An 18711-nucleotide genomic window follows, 5' to 3' on the forward strand; every position below is an offset into this window, starting at 1 on the left:
AGAGTGTTGGAGGGAGCCGGAGAGTTGAGGCCGGGGGTGTGTGCAGGCTCTGCGACTGGACCTCTCCAGCATCCTGAAGAATCAGCAGCTGCTGTACCCCTTCATGCAGTTCCTGAAGGCCGAGGGCTGCGTCAACGTGCTGCAGTTCTGCCTGGACGTGGGTGAGTTGCGAGATGCTTCCGCCTCTCAGAAGTCTCTGACCCGGCACTCTGAGGCTCGGAGCGTTCTGTAATCACGCATGCTGGTGTTTTACACATTCTGTAATCCGGTATCCTGTGGATCGACACATTCTAAAATCCAGCATTTTTTGTTTTGGCACATTCTGTAATCTGGCATTCTGTGGTTTTACATTCTGTAATCCAGCATTTTGTGGCTTGACACATTCTTTAATCCGGCATTCTGTAGTTTACTCTTACTGTAATCCAGCATTTTTTGTTTTGGCACATTCTGTAATCTGGCATTCTGTGGTTTTACATTCTGTAATCCAAAATTTTGTGGTTCAGTAGATTTTGTGGTTTGGTACATTCTGTGGTTCAGCACATTCAATAATCTGGCATTTTGTGGTTCAGCACATTATTTGGTTTTGGCACATACTGTAATTCAGCATTGTGTGGTTGGTTCCCGCAGAGGAGTTCAACCGCAAGATGCTGACGCCGGAGCTGGGGCCTCGTGAGCTGGAGACGCTCTACCAGGAGGCCTGGGACCTCTTCTCGGTGTACTTCAGCCCTGAGAGCCCCGACCGCATCGCCTTCCCGCCCGGCGTGGTGGAGGGCCTGCGCGCCGTGCTGCGCCAGCCCCCGGAGGCTGTGGCCCAGCTGCGCACCACCCCTCCCCTCTTCCAGGCCTACGAGCATGCCTACGGCCTGCTGGAGAACGTGCTGTGCCCGCTGTTCCACCAGAGCGACGACGTGAGTGCTGCGGCTTCTCGCTCCTGCCCGGCCTGCTGGTGCCGAGGCTTCACTTCTACAGGCCTGTTGTGGATAATTGAGGAGGGTGAAGTTTTGAAGTGAAAACTTCTTTTGGCGCACCGCACACACATTTTTTCGTAGGTAGTAATCTAGTGCACCCGAGCGAGAAAGATACAGTCAGCTGCTCTTCGGTGTTGTGTCGCAGATATGTAGTTTGAATAACAAGTCTTTGTAGCAACCTAACCTACAACTTAATAACTTCATTTTTTTTTTTAATACCAACAATTACTATGCAAAGCGTATTTTATAGTAATTTAGGAATTATTTTACTAAAACAAATTTGTTGGGTGATAATATTTTTTTGTAAAAATTGCGAAAAAAATTTCATTTCTGTCGGCAGTCCTCATGACTGCTTTGAAGTTTTTTTTTTACTATGCGTGCACAGCATGCAATGAAATTTTCACAGAATGAAAAAAAGGCTACGACCAATATGAAAAAAAAAAAAAGAAAACAAGAAAAACTAAACGTGAAAGTTGCAGCCCTAACTTGCTATAGAACGAGGGACGCTGAACTGAAATGAAAACTTGACGGTAATGATAATAACTCTGAGCGAACTTACAGCACCGACAAGGTGAAGAGTCGGAACTAACCCAAAGAAAAAAAATCTGAACGAGAATGACTCAATTGGTGCCAAACCACATAATTCCTGGTTAAAGAACTTCTACTGTACAAAACTAATTTTTAGTGTTAGTTATAATCAGGCCTCGAAGTCGGTCACTTTTTCCACTAAAAGTCACTTTTTGTTGTCATTGTCACTAAAAGTTAATTTTTCCAGTAACTGGTCACTTTTTCCACTTTTTTTCACATATTTGGTTGGTATTCTCATGTTCTTATAAACAAAATTTCAGTAAAACCCCGATTTTATGTTACCGCTTTTTACGTTTTCCCGTTATTTTCACCAGTTTTTTTCGGACCCGTTTTATCCTCATTTGATACAATGCAATTAATTCCCGTAGTTTACAATGCGCCTATAATCTGCTTCCTGCAATTTACGCTGTTCTTTCGCATATTACCGCTTACTTTTTTAATTAATAGTAACAATAAGTTTTCTGTTGTGTAAGTCATCTTATGAAGCCGTTTTTAAAAGTAATAACTTCATCTGTAACGTCTTCTTCGCCGCTGTATACTGCTTATAAAAACGTAACCAGCGCCTGTCGACATCATTCCTGTTTGGTTATGTTGACTACCGTATAGAGCGCGCGCAGGTAGTGAAATATCGATATTGATAGCTCGCCGATTACATACGAGAGCGCTAGAGCGCTTTTAAATACAACTGATTGCCAGCACTCTTTCATAGTCATTGCATGGTTATGCGTTTATTTACAACTCGCGTTCGTGTTACGGTTTTCTGTTTCTTAAGCGATAAAACACGGTTTATTCGTTATTTTTTGTTCACGTTCCTAATGCTTTGAGATATTTTTTATTAATAAAGTATGAAAGTACGAAATACTATACTCTGTACCGAATGTAAATATGGGATATAATCTTAATAATTATTTTTAAATAGGTTTCAGGCCCTCATATGAATTATTATGTGTACGATGCATTTAGGTTGTATGATATTACAGTTCTCTGAGCAAAAAAAATAAAATAAGGATTTTGTATACATTTCCCTTATTTTACACTTTCCCGCATTTTAAACATCTTCAGGCACGTATATATAATATATATCTTCATTCCGCTTAGAAGAAAATGCCGTCAGTGCCAATGTTAAGGGCCCCGCCTACCTGGTCACACAGACGGTGCGCAGAGCTTCAGGAAAAACAACGCGATTTCAAAACTACTCGAGATATCCGAGTGGGGCCTATTTACGAATAGCATTTAAGAGTTCGCTGAGGACCGAAAAGTACTTTAAATTTCGGATTAAGTTTTTATACGGTATTTTTAGAAGCGTTAAAATGGCTAAAACGTGTGTTTTCAGAGTAATTTTTAAGCATAAAACAATCAGTACAGATTCTTGAAAGCACTACATTCCATTGTTGCATAACAACTTTATCTTCATTTCTCCGCCATATAATGTTACGGTCACCGCTCAAATTTCACAGTTATCCTGTGACGACGAGACGAATGCGCGCCAGTTCAGAGACTTGCGCTTAGAGGCTATACCGCGCTATAAATACCAGCGAGCGTCGCGCTTATCATCCCGCCTCACTAACACACATACACCCCTGACGAGGCGGGCCCTTTTGTCTGTTTTTGGGCGTGTGTTTGGCAACAGCGTCTTATAACAAAGAGGGAAGCGCATATGAGACAAGAGTCTAGCGGCAACACCGCTACTTCCTGCAACTGGCTGCAAATGCCGAGCCTTTCCGAAGTTGGCCGATCGGGAGCGCCTACCCCCTGGATGTTTTTTATTTTTACGTGCTTTTTTTCTCCAGTATAAAAAAGCCACAAGACTGTTTAGTGGACGTTTTACTCTCTCGTCAGTGAAAAGAAGGTTTCCCGTTGCGGGATCGCGCCGCCGGCCCCGGAACGAGCGTGAGCGGTGCGGCATTTGCAGCCAGTTGCAGGAGTAATAGCGGTGCTGCCGCTAGACTCTGTCATATGAGAGGTTGCGAGCCGGCCTATCTTTAGTTCCAGTCTCTCCTTTCTACGGCATGTGCAAGTGTAGTGTTTCGCCGGTACCTTTGTAGTATTGCGTGTGGAATTTATTTATCGAAGTGATTGTGCAGTGAAAATATGTGTGAAAACATGCATATAACTCATCAATTTTGAAAAATTACGTGAATTTTCAACAATTATCAATAGGCAAAAATGCCAGTGTAGCGTACTTAATAGCGATGGGAAAGTGCAAACTCCATGTTGAGTGGCTTGAAAGGAAGGATGAAAATGGCTTCGTGATCAAGGAATGGGCAAGAAGACATACTGATCGTGAAGTTTTTTGTGTTTTGTGCAATGTAACATTTAATGTTGATAAAGGATTTCAGGCCATTTCTCAGCATGCTAGTTCAGTGCGTCACAAGACCTTATCGGAAATAAAGTTGCACCGAAGTCAGCTGAGACTTGCTGCTGTGAGGCCGAGTTGCTCAACTTCACCCAGTAGTACATTAGATGAAAATGTAGTTGTTCCAGGAAAGACTTTACAACTGTTCAGTGTGTGTGAAAATTATAAAGCTGCAGAACTTTATTGGATTTTGAAATGTGTTTCTTCAAATTATTCGTTCAATTCATGTGACGGTATCTCTGAACTTTTTGATTGTATGTTTGGAACCCATTGTGGCTTGAAATTGTCTGAAAATTTCAGTTTGTCAAGCACCAAAGCAAGATACCTTCTCACCGATGCCTTGGCTCCACATGTCAAGAAACTCCTTGTGGAAGATATGTCTGGGGTATATTACAGCATCTGTTATGATGAAACCACGAACAATGCCAACCGCAAGGAACTCCAGGTTGCTGTCAGATATTGGTCTGAAAGGAAAAAACAGATTGTCTGCCACCATCTTCAGACCTTTTTCATTGGCTCGGCTACAGGGGAAGTTCTTGTTGAGAAGATTAACACAGCTTTGGATGATGCATCATTGCCCCGTCAAAAATTAGTTGCTCTTGGTAGTGATGGCCCTAATGTAAACAAAAAAGTTGAGCGGCTAATGAATGACGAGTTGATTGCCATCAGGAACAAGAACCTTTTTAACATTGGCACATGTAACATACATTTGCTTCACAATGCATTTTTAAGTGGCATTTCACAATTAGGAGAAAGTGCATCTGAGTTGGTGACATCAATCCATGATTTTTTTAGTGGCTGGCCATCAAGGTGTGAAGATTTGTGTACATTGCAAACAGAAATGAATGTTCCTCAGCACAACTTCATTAAACATGTATCGTCAAGGTGGCTTTCATTGGAAGGAGCAGCTATGCGTCTGATAGAACAGTGGGAAGTTGTTTTGAAATACTTCTTGTCATTTGTTCCCAAGAAAAGGAGTGAGCTTGGTAAGAGCATTAAGTACAAAAGGATAGCAGAACTATTGAAACAAAATACAATGAAGGCTGAACTATTATTTGTCTGTTCGAGTGCCCACTTGTTCACTCGTTTTACAGGAGTGTTTCAAGAAGAAGCGCCAATGATACATGTAATGTATGATGAACTTTGCACATTGACCAAGATGCTGATGGGTAAAGTTTGTAAACCTGCTTCACTGAAGGAATTTGGAATGAGTGAGGAAATACTGAAATCAGAACATATTCTCCCTTCCAGCAAAATTCAAGTGTCTGAAAATGTTTCCAAGGAACTGTCAAAGGTGTGTTCTCATTTTACTACGCGTACAGTTTATTTTCTTTGCATGTTTAACAGTTGTAAGTTATTTTTATGATTAAAGTTTGTACTTAAAGTAGGTGGTGAAAGGAAGTAGGTATTTTAAAATAGTTAAATATTTCAGTTATGCACCTAAGAATTTTATATGTATTAGGTACAATTTTTTGTGTTAAACAGATTATGTAATATTGTTGTATTTGGACTTTGAATTTTAGTCCAGTACTTGTCTGTATTTCAGCACTAAGGAAACATTGATTTATTCTTTGCAGTTGGCTGAGAGAGACTGTCTGGAATTTATGTTTTTGGCTCAGAAACATTTTGTGCAAGCCTGCTCCTACATCCTTGCCAAATCTTCTTTGAGAACAAAGCCACTGCTCAAACATCTCCGTTTCCTTCAGCCAGAAGAGAAAAATTCTCAGCGGAGTTGTTTGGACATTGTTGCTGTTTTGAAGGCCCTGCCTATGGATATTGATGCAGATGTCCTACAAGATGAGTGGAAACTTTTCCAGCATGAGAAAGGGTGCAACAGTAATGGTCGTATTGATGATTACTGGGCACAATTTTTTGACCTCAAAAGTAGTTTAGGTATGGTGAAATATCCTAATGTGTGCGCAGTTGTTAAAGCTGTGCTGTCCCTACCACATGGCAATGCCGATGTAGAGCGTGGATTTTCAGTTTCATGTAGGTTTTTGACTGAAGAAAAAGGGTCAATGTCTGAAAGGACATTAAATGCTGCCCTTGCAGTGAAGAGTGCCATGAGGATGTATGAGATGAAACCACAGCTATTTCCAATCACAAAAGAACTGTTAGCTATGGCACGCAGTGCCCATGCAAGTTACCAGGCATACTTGGAAAGAAAAAAGAAGGAATTAGAAGAAGAAGCAAAACAAAAAGCAGAGTTGGAGGACAAAAGAGTTGCAGAGGAAGAAAAGAGAAAAAGTATGATTAAAGAGAAGGAAACCATAACAGCTGCAGAACATAAATTGAAAATTTTGAAAAAAACAGAACAGGAGAAACAAAAAGCTTCAGATAAACTCTTAGATGAAACGAACAAAAGATTGAAGAAGGCAATTGAACAGAAAAACATGAGTGAAATTTTGCTAGCACAAGGCATGTTGCAAGGTGTGTTAAGTGTAAGGAAAGAGGTAAATGAAACAAAACAAGAAGTTGAAGCTGTTCAACACACTATCGAAAAGAGGAAAACAAAGATTATATCCGACTTTTTCTCAAAAAAACCAAAGATTTAGAATACCTTTTATAATAATCACACATATTTCTTGAAGGACATGAGTCTTTGAACTTAAAAATGTATATAAGTATATTGCTTAGTATTAGGTATCTATTATTACTTTTTCGTACTTGTTTGCAATTTTTAGGCAGATACGTTTGTGCTCGTTATTTGTCTTCTTTCAATATATCTACAATAGTATCGGTTCACTCGTGTTAATATGGACCAACAGCTTGATTCCTGTACCAAGAGCATGTAGAGGTAGGATCTCTTTTTCTTATGTCATAGTTTTACGGTGTTGTTATTGTGAATTTTAAAATAATTAATTTTATTATAGTATAATGTTATTTTCATCATTTTAACAGGTAGTTTTTTGTGTCACTTTTAGTCACTTTTTAGTCACTTTTTTAACCAGAAAAGTCACTTTTTCCACTATTTTGTTAGAATGTAACCACTTTGAGGCCTGTATAATTTAAAATATATATTTTTTGTGGAACCAACTAACTTTGTGATGGTGTTTGTTTGTGTTGGCAGTACTATGTGCTGCTGTGTGGCCAGAGGTTGCCGAATGGATTCAGCAAAAGTGGGTCGAGGTAAGTGGAAGTTACCACATGTCCTCTAAAATTTACTCTTTTCAAGGCTAATCTAAGGACCAGACACACATTAATAAGCATTAAGTTTTTTACATCGTAATTTTAAAATTTGCATTATTTTGTAGGATAACCAATAAATTCAAAATGAGGCAAGTGAAGAAAAATGTTTTTGTTAAAAATAATATTTACAAAAATATATTTAACCTAAAGTTTAGGAATAAATACCATGGAACAATATTTGTGTATGTATTACAAAAATATAATAAATATTTTTGTGAGGGTATCACGTCTTCACGTCGGTGTCTGCTGACATATTATTTTATAAATGCAAAGATGGTTAATACACCGCATGTTTCCTAATATTCGTATGTTGAATGTTGGGGATGTTCGATGTTCACTTTTCTTGAGTCGAAGTCCAGTTCTGAATCTTCAAACTTCCGAAGTTCGAAGTCGAAGTTACAACTTTTCAACAGAATATTTGCCATTTTTTCACAGTGTGATAATCTGTTCTTTAATTTAAAAAAAAATAAGTTTATAAACAATCATCTCTACATTAGTATCACTCTGGTTTAGTAAAAATATGTGTTACTGAATTATTTTGATTCAAATGTTAACAGTTTTTACAAGAACTCACAAACAAGAGTGTGATATCACTAACTGGAAGGTGCTGATTATTAACAGTTAAGTTCAAAGTGTATGCCTACTTCTGCAGTCATCCCTGGCATTTCAGAAATTTCTTACTGATTTTACTACCGGTAAACTAAAAGATTAAAGAATTGTTTTGATATCGATTTTACAAACATACTAAAAAAAAAGGCAGAAAAGTGGGGAAAGAAGTGACGAGTTCAGATAATATGCACAACATTGTGTCTGAGTTAATACGTACCTAATTTAAATAGTACATATTAATATTAAATTATTTTGAAGAATACACAAAACTCACGTGAGAGTGTTTTCAGAACTTTTCTGCAAGTTTTGCTAACACAGGTATTTTTTTTATATCCACTCCTGTCAAAGAATAAATGTAATACACTCGCCGGCTTACTTTGAGACTGTTTGCCTGTACTGAGGATAGAATTTTCTTCTTCATGATCTCGCTTGCATGCACCCGATATCACATCCATTATATCTAGTTATTCACATGGAATGTAATCTGAATAATACTGTGAAACATATGGATTGATTTTTTACCTATCAGATGCAGAACAACGTACATACAGGAAAAAAAATCTCCTGCCATCCCGTGAGTTTCGAATTTAAATAAATGCTAACTGCCAAATATTGCGTTGGAAGTATTCATTAAACACAAACAGAAATTTGGTGACTTTGTTTAGTTGCTAATTCCAACATCGCCGAAAACCACGTTTTAGAGGGTTTAGTATAATTTTTCATTGTGCAGAAAAACAAAATCGCAAAAAAAAACTGTATCCACCTAACTTAAATATCATTTTCTTACCACAAAAATTTTCACATTTTAACATATCAGCAATGCTGCATAATCATTTGTAACTACCCGAAAACTTTTTAGTGTTGAAACTGAAATTAAATTTTTTTATGATTAGATATTGAAGTGTAAATTTGGACATGCACAATAACATGTTAAAGCTACCCAGATGGCCAACCTTTGGTATTAGATAGGTGCAATGCTTTTATGTGTGTGGAACGAAACAAATCTTTCTGTTAATACTTATTTACTGTTTTCTCAGCGCACTATGCAAACATGCTTAATTTTTTTATTCGTAAATCTTGTCACTTTGGCCAACCATGAAATTCTAAACATAAGGTAGCTGCTACCGACCGTCACCGTAGATTAGATTAGATTAGTTGGTACGGTTGCATTTGGCTTTCCGCCCGGTGGCAAGATGAAGAAAAATAAAATATACATTTCTAATTCTACTGTAATTAATAAAATGATGATAATTTACACCAATCATCGTCACGCCATTGTCGAATGTTATTGATGATCCCGTTGAAGAAAATTTTCTCAGTGTTGACTTCGAATCGAAGTCGGCAGTCTTAGAATCGACTTCCGATTTTTTCGGAAGCTTCGAACATCCCTATTGAATGGTTCTTCAAGCGGGCCTAACAAAGAGCAGGGTGTCCACAGTTAGTACTTTCGTACTAGATCTTGTACTTTTATAAGTTTTTTAGTGGTCTGGTACATCTACGCTCAGATCTACTACTATTTTTCTTTAATATAATAATATTACAGTAACTCCAATATGTTTTATTATTAAGGGTAATTATTTTTAAAAACTATGGAATGTATGTGTATGTGTGGTGTGATATTTAAGTTCGAGCATTGCAATGTCATAATAACTTCTTAAATTTTTAAAACCATAACAAATTATAATTTAGTACTTTTTTCTCGCCTAAATTGGTACGAAATATATTTTTTCCTTGTGGACACCCTGACAAAGACTGGTCGCTGGCCATCGCCTAGTGGCTCTTGTCAAGTGCTTGTGTTGCCACCTGTCGGCCTGTGACTAATCTCTGTGGAAGCTCCCCCATGCTGCAAGGATCTCCGGCGAAGGGACGGTGAGTGGCATCGTCTGTCGCACCGCGAGGGGTTCCCATTCCATCCGTGGCCTAGCAACCACATCGCTGCCACCTATCGTTCCCCTCGGAGGACAGGGTCTTGATAAGTAGGCCTGTGCGATTGTATTTTTTTCTTTTGGTTCGAGTCAATTTTGAATACAAATACTAAATTATTTATTCTCGAATACGAATATTGAATTTGAATAGTAATAATAATAATGAAATTATTGGAATCCCATAAAAAAACATTTGTTTTATCACATCACATTACACTTAATAACATGTACATGTTAATTTAAAGATACAATCCGTGTAGTTTAAATTTTTTTTTTTAATTTTTTGATTATTTATATTTAAATAAAGGTACCTGTTTTTAATTTTTGTGGAGAAACACAAGCTGCTCCTCATTCGCAGCGAATAGAGACTCCTCTACAAGTCACAGTGTTGCCAACTGTTGAGAGAATTCTCTCACTGCACACTTATGTAGCAGATGCAGGCAAGTATTTTCTTGTCACCCGGTGCATGTGTGCTTGGGTAAGAGAGTTTAACTTTTTTTTTCTTCTAAAGGGACTTGGTGAGTGAGGAGGTAATTGCCTGAGCTGTCACTACACTAGAAGTGTGAGTGTGGGCCTATGTCCGATCGGTCGCTGTGTACTATCCACCAGAAAAAAAAACATTTGTCGTGGCTTGTTAGACTTCACGAGTATGTGAGTATGCAGCCAGATGTTTTCCACAAGATCCATACAAGTATATTGCACTTCGCTGCCACGTTCTGAACGAGACTAATCACAAAGCCGGTTTGCTGTGTTTCCAACTCCTGAGAACTGTCAACTGTAACACCCGGGTTGTGTGATTTTTAGGGATATGTATTTATCCTAATCATTACGCTGACAGTTCTAATTTATTTTTAAGACCTGGTGGCCTCTCTTCTTCAGTTAAATACACTAGCTGATAACGTGGGTTTTTTAGTAATGGTTCAAATTATGTACTGTGCTAAATCTGGCTTTGCTGTGTTAGGCAGTCTTATCAAAATTTTGCGTTGCCGGATGTAGTTGGATAAACTCCACATAGGTAAATAACCATGAAACATTGCAAAAATCCCGTGGAAATCTTGCCCTTACTCGACAAGAGAAAAACTCCGTGTTTCAGAGATATTTCCCGTTTTTCCAGGATCCCGCGCGGCCTTATTTGTAAATGACAATATTTGGTTGTTTTTTCCCTTCAAATTTTTAGTATTCGAAATTGAATCAATGCAAAAAAATATTAATTTTGATATTGGAAAATTTGAATACGCGCACAGGCCTAATAATAAGGAAACCCTGATTCCGGTCTGCAAGAATCCCTTTTAAGTCTCTTTTCACTAGAACGCAAATGAAATGCAAATTGAAATGCCGCTGTGTGTTAGTAGTTAGCGAAAAGATTATTTGGTGGATTGCGATAAAACCGAAATATTACCAATCTCTATACACCATGTAACAACGAAATGCAAGTTAAAACACCGCGTAACACCAACATTTTCATGAAATCAAGCAGCATTCAAACAGTGTCTTACAATATTTCTTATCATGCTAATTAAACCAAACTAGTTTAATTTTGACGTGCTGCATTTATAAGGATTCCCCCCCCCCTCTCCTGCTGTTATGTAACATGCTGATTAGGTTAAACTTAGAATAACAGAGTCTTTCTTATGTACTGAATTTACTCGATTGAGGACAAAAATTTTTTTGTGTGTGTTTTCTTATGCTGTGTAAATGGTTAATAAGTAACACAATCTATGGCATTCTCCATTTGCCTAATGAGCCAGATTCCAAAATGCACGTTTGTTATAACTTCCCAATCTTTGTCCTGAAGTTTAAGTGACTCTGGCTAGGTAAACAAATTGTAGCTGTATAAAGGTCAATGTTAAAAGTTTGTTCAATAGCTCGAAAGAAACTCTCCAAGAAATAACTGTTTTTGATGCCATCATGGACTGGGTGTTGTTAAACGAAGATGTTAGCAATAAATCTGCATGTTATTAGCGTTAAGCTTACGCAAAAAAAAAAGTGGTTTTGCCCATTCAGATGGGAATAGTTGTTCTCATTTTGACTTCAATTATTAACATGGCAATTATTGCACACAACCTCTTCCTAACTTACCTCCTAGATTTTTAAGATATACAATTTTTTTTTTTAGACAAACTTGGGTAAAGAGGGGGGCGTATGCCTCATAAAGTAGATCGGTCTTAAAGTGGAGTAAACACAATACTTGGCACCTCAGTGTCATGTATTTACATGCACTTAGTTCAATGTTGTGCACTCAACAAAATCCATCTCATCCGTCGTTCAATCACGTGACGTGCAGCCAATCAGATGGCCCGGATAGTACCATCGAAACCTTAACAAGTTTTAACTTACGACAGACGGACGAAATACTCGCAAGACACCTACTGCCGACAAAATTCGCTATATCGAATGGATTTCAAGTTTGTTTATTTGTTTGGCTGCTTCCACTAAATGTTTTAAGCTTAATTTTGAACAAAAATTTATGTTTGTTGTTACATAAGAAAATTCCTGTAGGCATAGAGGTATAAGAAATTACTTATATGTAAATCTGAAAATACATTTATAAATTTCAGAGCGAATAAAAAAATTTTAGTTAACGTATGCAAGATAAATTTTCACCGCTGTTTAAGCCTTCTGGTCAGTCGGCAGCATCGAAGAGGTACAGTGTTTGACGGACGTGCGGGTCATTGTGGATCGCCGGGGCTCGGTGACGGGTGACGGATGAGCGTGACGCTGTGTGACATCGTGTGACGGGGCGCGGGGCTTGTCGCTCGCAGGGGCAACAAGAAGTGGTCGGACAGCGGGGCTGTCGCCCGCATCAGCAGCCGCCTCAACAAGATCAAGGGGGCGCTGAGGTCCCAGCCGGTGGAGGGGCACACCTTCGAGACGGACAGCACGCTCGACCTCGGGGAGTCCGAGTTCGTGAGTCTGCCGTCACACTGTTGCACTTTCGTCACTGTATGCTGTACGCTGACGGTCATAATCTAATTTTTAACGATCTGGTGGGCTCTCTTCGCCAGTTAAATACACTAGCTGATAACGTGGGTTTTAGTAATGGTTCAAATTATGTACTGTGCTAAATCTGGCTTTGCTGTATTAGGCAGTCTTATCAAAATTTTGCGTTGCCAGATGTAGTTGGAAAAACTCCACATAAATAACCATAAACATTATGAAAATCCCGTGGAAATCTTGTCCTTGCTCGACGAGAGAAAAACTCCGTGTGAATATTCAAACTTACGAATATCAATATGATTATTTCTTGCATTGATTCAATTTTGAATACTAAAAATTTGAAAAAAACAAACAAATATTCACGTTTACTTATAAGGATGTGCGGGATCCTGAAAAACGGGAAAAATCTCTGAAACACTGTCGCCGTAGTGATCAGTCTGTATGTGTCTGACGATCCCGAAACATCGCAGCTTTCTGTGTTCTTCCGTGCTGCTGTTGTCATGTTGTCCAGAACATCTGTTTACTTTTGTCGCTGGGTTCGCATTAGAAGCTATATCTACTTGCTGTTGTAAAAACTAACTTTAATTATGCGTGCAAGTAATTAATATAAATAAAATAGTAAAATTACACGAGTAATATTATAAACATGGTTGGTAAAGTATAAATTCGATCAAAATAAAAAAAAAATCAAATAAATACTTAATATTCATTTATAAAATTAGTTATTTTAATTCAGTTAAATAACTGAGTCAGTTTTAAATTAATAGTATAATAATTTATGATGCAAATAAATTCGGAAACACAAGTAAATTTGTAAGCGTGTGAAAACAAGATTTATATCTCAATTCATTATTACAAAAAAAAATTTAATTTTTATGAACTAGTATTCAGTATCAGTCACTAAAGTATATAATTTAAAAGCACGTGCACGCACACGCCACTTTTAATTTTGTACGTGGCCTTTTTTTCGTCCCTCAAGTTTTGTTTTATGGTGTGCGTGCGTCGTGAACAGTCCACTGTGACGTTACCTACTTCCGTAACACTCCCCGAGAAGTGAAGCTGGAGAGACGGATTGTCCCGGGAGCCGAGCCCTGACGCTCCTGTGCGGCAGGCGGAGGACCTCCGGCTGGCCGGCGCGGCGTCGGGCCGCGACCTGAATGCCTGGCGCGTGTCCATCCCGTCCGTGCAGACGCGTCCTGACCCCAGCCACAAGTCCCACCCCGTGTTCAGCATCCACGTGCAGCGCATCGACGTCAGCTCCCAAGGTCCGTGTGTGTCTCCTCGCCCTTCGCCGCCATCTCACTTGCAGACCAGCTGAGAGAGAGGGATAGATATAAAAAGATATAGATGTATAGAGAATTATATATATATATATTGAGATATACTATACATACATAATTGCATAGAGGTATAGAGATTTATTGACATGTTTACAGATAGTGATATAAAGAAATATGAATGGATGGATGGATGGATATAAATATATTATATATAGACATGTCTCTTACAATTTTTTTTTGTAATTTTTTTTGAAGTTGTTGCATGCAAAGCATCTCTCTATCTTTAAATATCTCCCTCCTCTATACATATATAGCTCATCAGCTGATCTATAAATTTTATATATATATATATAAATAAATTTTTTGTATATATACACACACACACACATCCATCCATCCATCCATCCATATCTCTTCATATCACTGTCTATATACCTCTCAATAAATCTCTATCTGTCTGTGCAATTATGTATATATAGTATATCTCAACATCTATATTTCTCTATACATCTATATCTTTTATATCTATGCCTCTTTCTATGTCTCTCTTGCTCTTTATATATATATATAAACCTGCGCATATTTGAATGAAATGTTGTGTCAAAATTTCAAAGCAGTCTGTGAAGAACTTTCTGAAATTTTGAACGAACATTATTATTATTTATATAGACAAAATTACGTTTATAAAACAGGAATTACATGTGTTATTCTCATTTTTAAAAATTCCTACTTCTGCGACTGTGGATATTATGCGACCCCCAATCTTTTTGATCATGAGTTTATGGAAAAAATCCTTTATGGATTGGAAGTCAAGTACGTAGCATTTTAAAATAATTTAAATTATTAAATTTATTTCATATTTTACTGGATCCTTTCTGGTGCCACTTACATCAGTAGAGTAATTTCCGTGGTCTCTTTTGAAACCAAGTTACCATGAAAACCATGAATTTCTTTCTTTTAAGTATTAGTTAAATGTGAATTTGAAAGTACTTAACATTGTTGGATGTAAGATGGCATTATGGGTTTATATTTCTTTCAGTTGTGTTTATTTTAACAATTTGTTTTTCATTGGTTGATTTTCAAAATCTGATGTAGGTTTTTTTTCCCCATTATTATTAAAAAAAAGGGCACAGCAGTGGTGTGTCAATGAGGAGGGTCATTTGTAATGAGCGGTGCTTCGGCTAGTGTGTTATACATGTCTGTGACAGAATTACTTGGGACAATACCAATGAATCTGCAAGCAATAGGTGTGTGAAAAAATTTACAAACGTCACTGTTGTAAAATGAGTAAATATGTGCCGCAAGATAAAGTGAAGTAAAAATTCATTTTTTTCCCAAGTTCATCTATTTGATAACATTTTATTACAGACATAATGATGAATAAAAAATAAATTACGTACATTGAATTAAATACACATTTGTGACTTGAGTTGGTGACTTGTCAAAATGCTCACTACGTGATTTCATTACTTCAGTTTCTCTTTTTTTCTTTTTTGGTGAAAGTACATACTTTATACTGAATTGTTATTATACATCAAAGTGAGGTACTTTACAGCGAGGTTTCACTGTATGGTGTTTTTTCCTGTTCTCCAGGGTGATACGTGTCACATTTTGCCACTTGGTAGTCGCTGTTAAAGCCTTATTGATGTCCGATGGTTTGCTGGGTCTGTGGTTCGGGGGTCACCAGTTCGGACGCAGCCGAGAGTGCTTCATTTGCGTGATGCGGAGTTGTGTTTGGCCGGCGCGTGCCTCAGTCCTGTTGAAGCCTTATTGATGTCCGATGGTTTGCTGGGTCTGTGGTCCGGGGGACACCGGGTTGGACGCAGCCGAGAGTGCTTCGTTTGCGTGATGCGGGGTTGTGTTTGGCCGGCGCGTGCCTCAGAGAGCCCGGAGGCCTGCCACTGGACGGTGGACCGGCGCTACAACGACTTCTACGCGCTGGAGTCGAAGCTGACGGAGTTCCACGGGGACTTTGCGGACACGCACCTCCCGCCCAAGAGACTGCTGTTCGAGCCCCGCGGCCCCGACTACCTGGAGCGCAAGAGGCAGGTCGGTGTCTGCGACCGTCGCCGTCGCCAGCGTCCAGGTTCCCGCGAAGCAGAGCGGCACCCTCCCAACTAACTCAGTATAACCTCTATTTTTACCTACCGGATCCCGTCATCAACGTATATTTTTTTTTTTCCACTTGCACCGTCATTTTCCCTACAGTGCTATTGCATCACTTTCCAGCTTTATGCGAAATAATTTTCAATAATTTGCGTTGCAATTACACAGCATTTAACAGAAAAGTTAGGACGGAGCAATAAAATTTCAAAGCGAATATTATGAAGTTTATTTATCACACGTTACTGCGTGTAGTGAGGGCAACTTAGGTTTCCATTGTTAACAGCATACATTTTTTTTGTGCCTCTTGGCACGGTGAACCATAAATGTTTGGCAACCATTTTAGAGAGTTAAAATTTTTCTGCCACTATCATGCATCCTTAATGTTTTGCTTTCTTTTGAGTTATTTACCAGTCATTAGCTAGTATGTTTGTTTTGGGCCATAACCTGTTGCGCCCAGATCCGTGGTGAATGGTCAGGCAGGGTTTTCAGAGAAATTTTAAGTAAAAATGTTAACTAGTGATGTAACCGCCAAGAGACGCGGTCCCAACCCGGGGGTGGGGACAGAAGTTGGTCGCTGCTAGTTGCAGCACTGACTTTCATTACATTTATTTATCCTGGTCCCTTGAAATATGTAAAAACGAGATTCTACTGTATTTAGATCAACCATATTTAGGGTAAAAAAATCATTTGAGTTTAAATATGTGAATCATTATTTAAATGTCTTTAAACTGATCTAATGAAATTTTTTTTTGTGACATAGTGTCTTATACCTCTGTGGAAAAGATACTAAAGATATATAAAAATTGATAATCTAATATAAAAAATGTATGAAGTTCCTGTAAGGTATTGGACGCGCTGAGAGGGAGCGCCATCGGCCGTGCTTGCAGGACTTCGAGCACTTCCTGCAGAGCCTGCTGCAGAAGCCGAACCTGCGCGGCAGCGACCTGCTGCACGCCTTCCTGCGCTCCAGTGGGGAGTTCGTGCCCGCGCCGTCGGGGCTGGCGGGCGCCGTGCCCGAGGGCCTGGGCCGCATGATCCGCCGGTCCGTGCCCATCCGGCTGCGCAAGGAGCGCGGCCAGCACCTCGACTCCTTCCTCGCCGCCTTCCTGCAGTCCGTGGAGGCGGGCAGGGCCCGGCCCAGGTACCCTGCTCGGCTCGGCCCCTCGCGGTTCGTCCGGGATGCTGGGACTGGCATGCGGTAGAACCTCGACGACTCCCTTCCATTCAAGCCCCAAAACCTCCGTTGCTCGAAATCTCAACCCTCTATTAGTCGAAATAATCAGTGAGTCCCTCCAAGCCCCATTTTGGTACAGATTTTCCCTCCATAACTCGAAAAATTAAATTGTACCTCTACATCTCTATCATAGCAGTGATTATTTTACGACCTTTACAACTCGATAATTTGAAACTTACTACCTGTATAGTTCGAAGAAAAATAAGTTGCAGACTTGAAGAATTTGTCGACAATGTAAGTACACCGTTGTTTCTTAGAAATCAATTTAGGAGTATACAGTAAATAGGATTACCACGAATTTATGACACTCGTGTTTGCTTGCTTGGTGTCAGGTGTTTAATTTTATTATTTTTGAGATCATTTGAACTTTAGCGAATCAAGTCAGTAGTTGTCGACTTTTACGTCTGCTACACATCAATTTGTACAACAGTTTACGAATAAAATTGTTAAAACATGAGTGCTTGAATTGTAAACTGAAAACCTTGAGTCTCGCTGAAAATTTGGAAGCCATATTTTTTTTTATTTTAAGGATGTTTTGAAATAATGTTGATTTATAATAAAATGTCTGTCACCTCTGCAACTTGAATTTTTATTTATTTTACCTCTCTAACTCAAAATGTATAAGCATGAATATCAACCTCTTTATGCCGAATCAAAATCCGCTTAAGTCGAACTCCTCCATTAGTCTAAAACTCTATAACTCGAATTTTTCGGCGTCTCCCTTCGAGTTGGACTTACAGAGGTTCTACTGTACTTACTGCGGGCCCCATGGCCCATTCCATTCCCCGATTTCGCCGACGTGTGTTAGTTGTGTTTTTGCCGTCTTCAGTGACCTTGTCCACTTGTTTCCGAGATAATACGTATATAAGGTACAAATTCCTCCATGGCGTATACTGCCTGTTTAACACTTGACACGTTCATATTTCACTCGATCATTTTATTGCATTCTTCCTCTGTCCTGGAGGTACTAGTAAAATATTTTTCTTCCTGCCTATGTGTTAAAACTTCTTTGACGTAGTTGTCGTGTTGTCTGTCTGCCTCTGCGGTCCCCTGTAGTGACATGTCAATCTCGTTTTCTGTCCTCGGAAGTGTGCTCGTCCCGTGTTGTGCGGAGGTGGTTGCTTCGGGCACGGACCGCGCTTGTTGCAGCAAGTACGAGTGGAAGGACGTGAACCTGGCCCAGAGGAGACAGGTGCGCTGCCTCACCAGGTCCGTGTTCGGGGACAACTTCGGGGTCGCCCCGGGCCGGACCCCGCTCGGCCCAGCCGGCGACCGCGGCGCGCCCGTGCAGGGGACGTTCGACTGCGTGCTGTACCTCGGTGAGCGAGCGCGGTCCTCCCCGAGCGCAGTCCCGTCGCACCGGAGTCGCGACGACGGCAGTCTATTCCTGGCTTCTGTGCGTGTCGCAGTAACTAACATGTCAGACACGCTAAATGTCCCAACTAGAAGATTTTTCAATTTCCGTCGCATCACGGACGGAAGATCACTGAATTCAAGGATCAGAATTTGGTTTTCATTT

The 18711-nt window shown here is 39.5% G+C and overlaps 1 protein-coding gene across 1 annotated transcript in view; it reads left to right on the forward strand.

Moving 5' to 3' along the window:
* Nucleotides 1-18711, forward strand: part of LOC134539124 (sorting nexin-14-like) — a 38769-nt gene that overhangs the window by 10817 nt on the left and 9241 nt on the right. Inside the window, exons 7-14 of the mRNA XM_063380873.1 lie at nt 47-161; nt 628-908; nt 6983-7041; nt 12398-12542; nt 13684-13837; nt 15735-15901; nt 16846-17099; nt 18342-18511. Of these exons, the coding sequence (XP_063236943.1) occupies nt 47-161; nt 628-908; nt 6983-7041; nt 12398-12542; nt 13684-13837; nt 15735-15901; nt 16846-17099; nt 18342-18511 (1345 nt within the window). The remainder of the gene's footprint in view (nt 1-46; nt 162-627; nt 909-6982; nt 7042-12397; nt 12543-13683; nt 13838-15734; nt 15902-16845; nt 17100-18341; nt 18512-18711) is intronic.

This window comes from Bacillus rossius, chromosome 1, assembly GCF_032445375.1.
Source record: "Bacillus rossius redtenbacheri isolate Brsri chromosome 1, Brsri_v3, whole genome shotgun sequence".
NCBI classification, from domain to species: Eukaryota; Metazoa; Arthropoda; class Insecta; order Phasmatodea; family Bacillidae; genus Bacillus; species Bacillus rossius.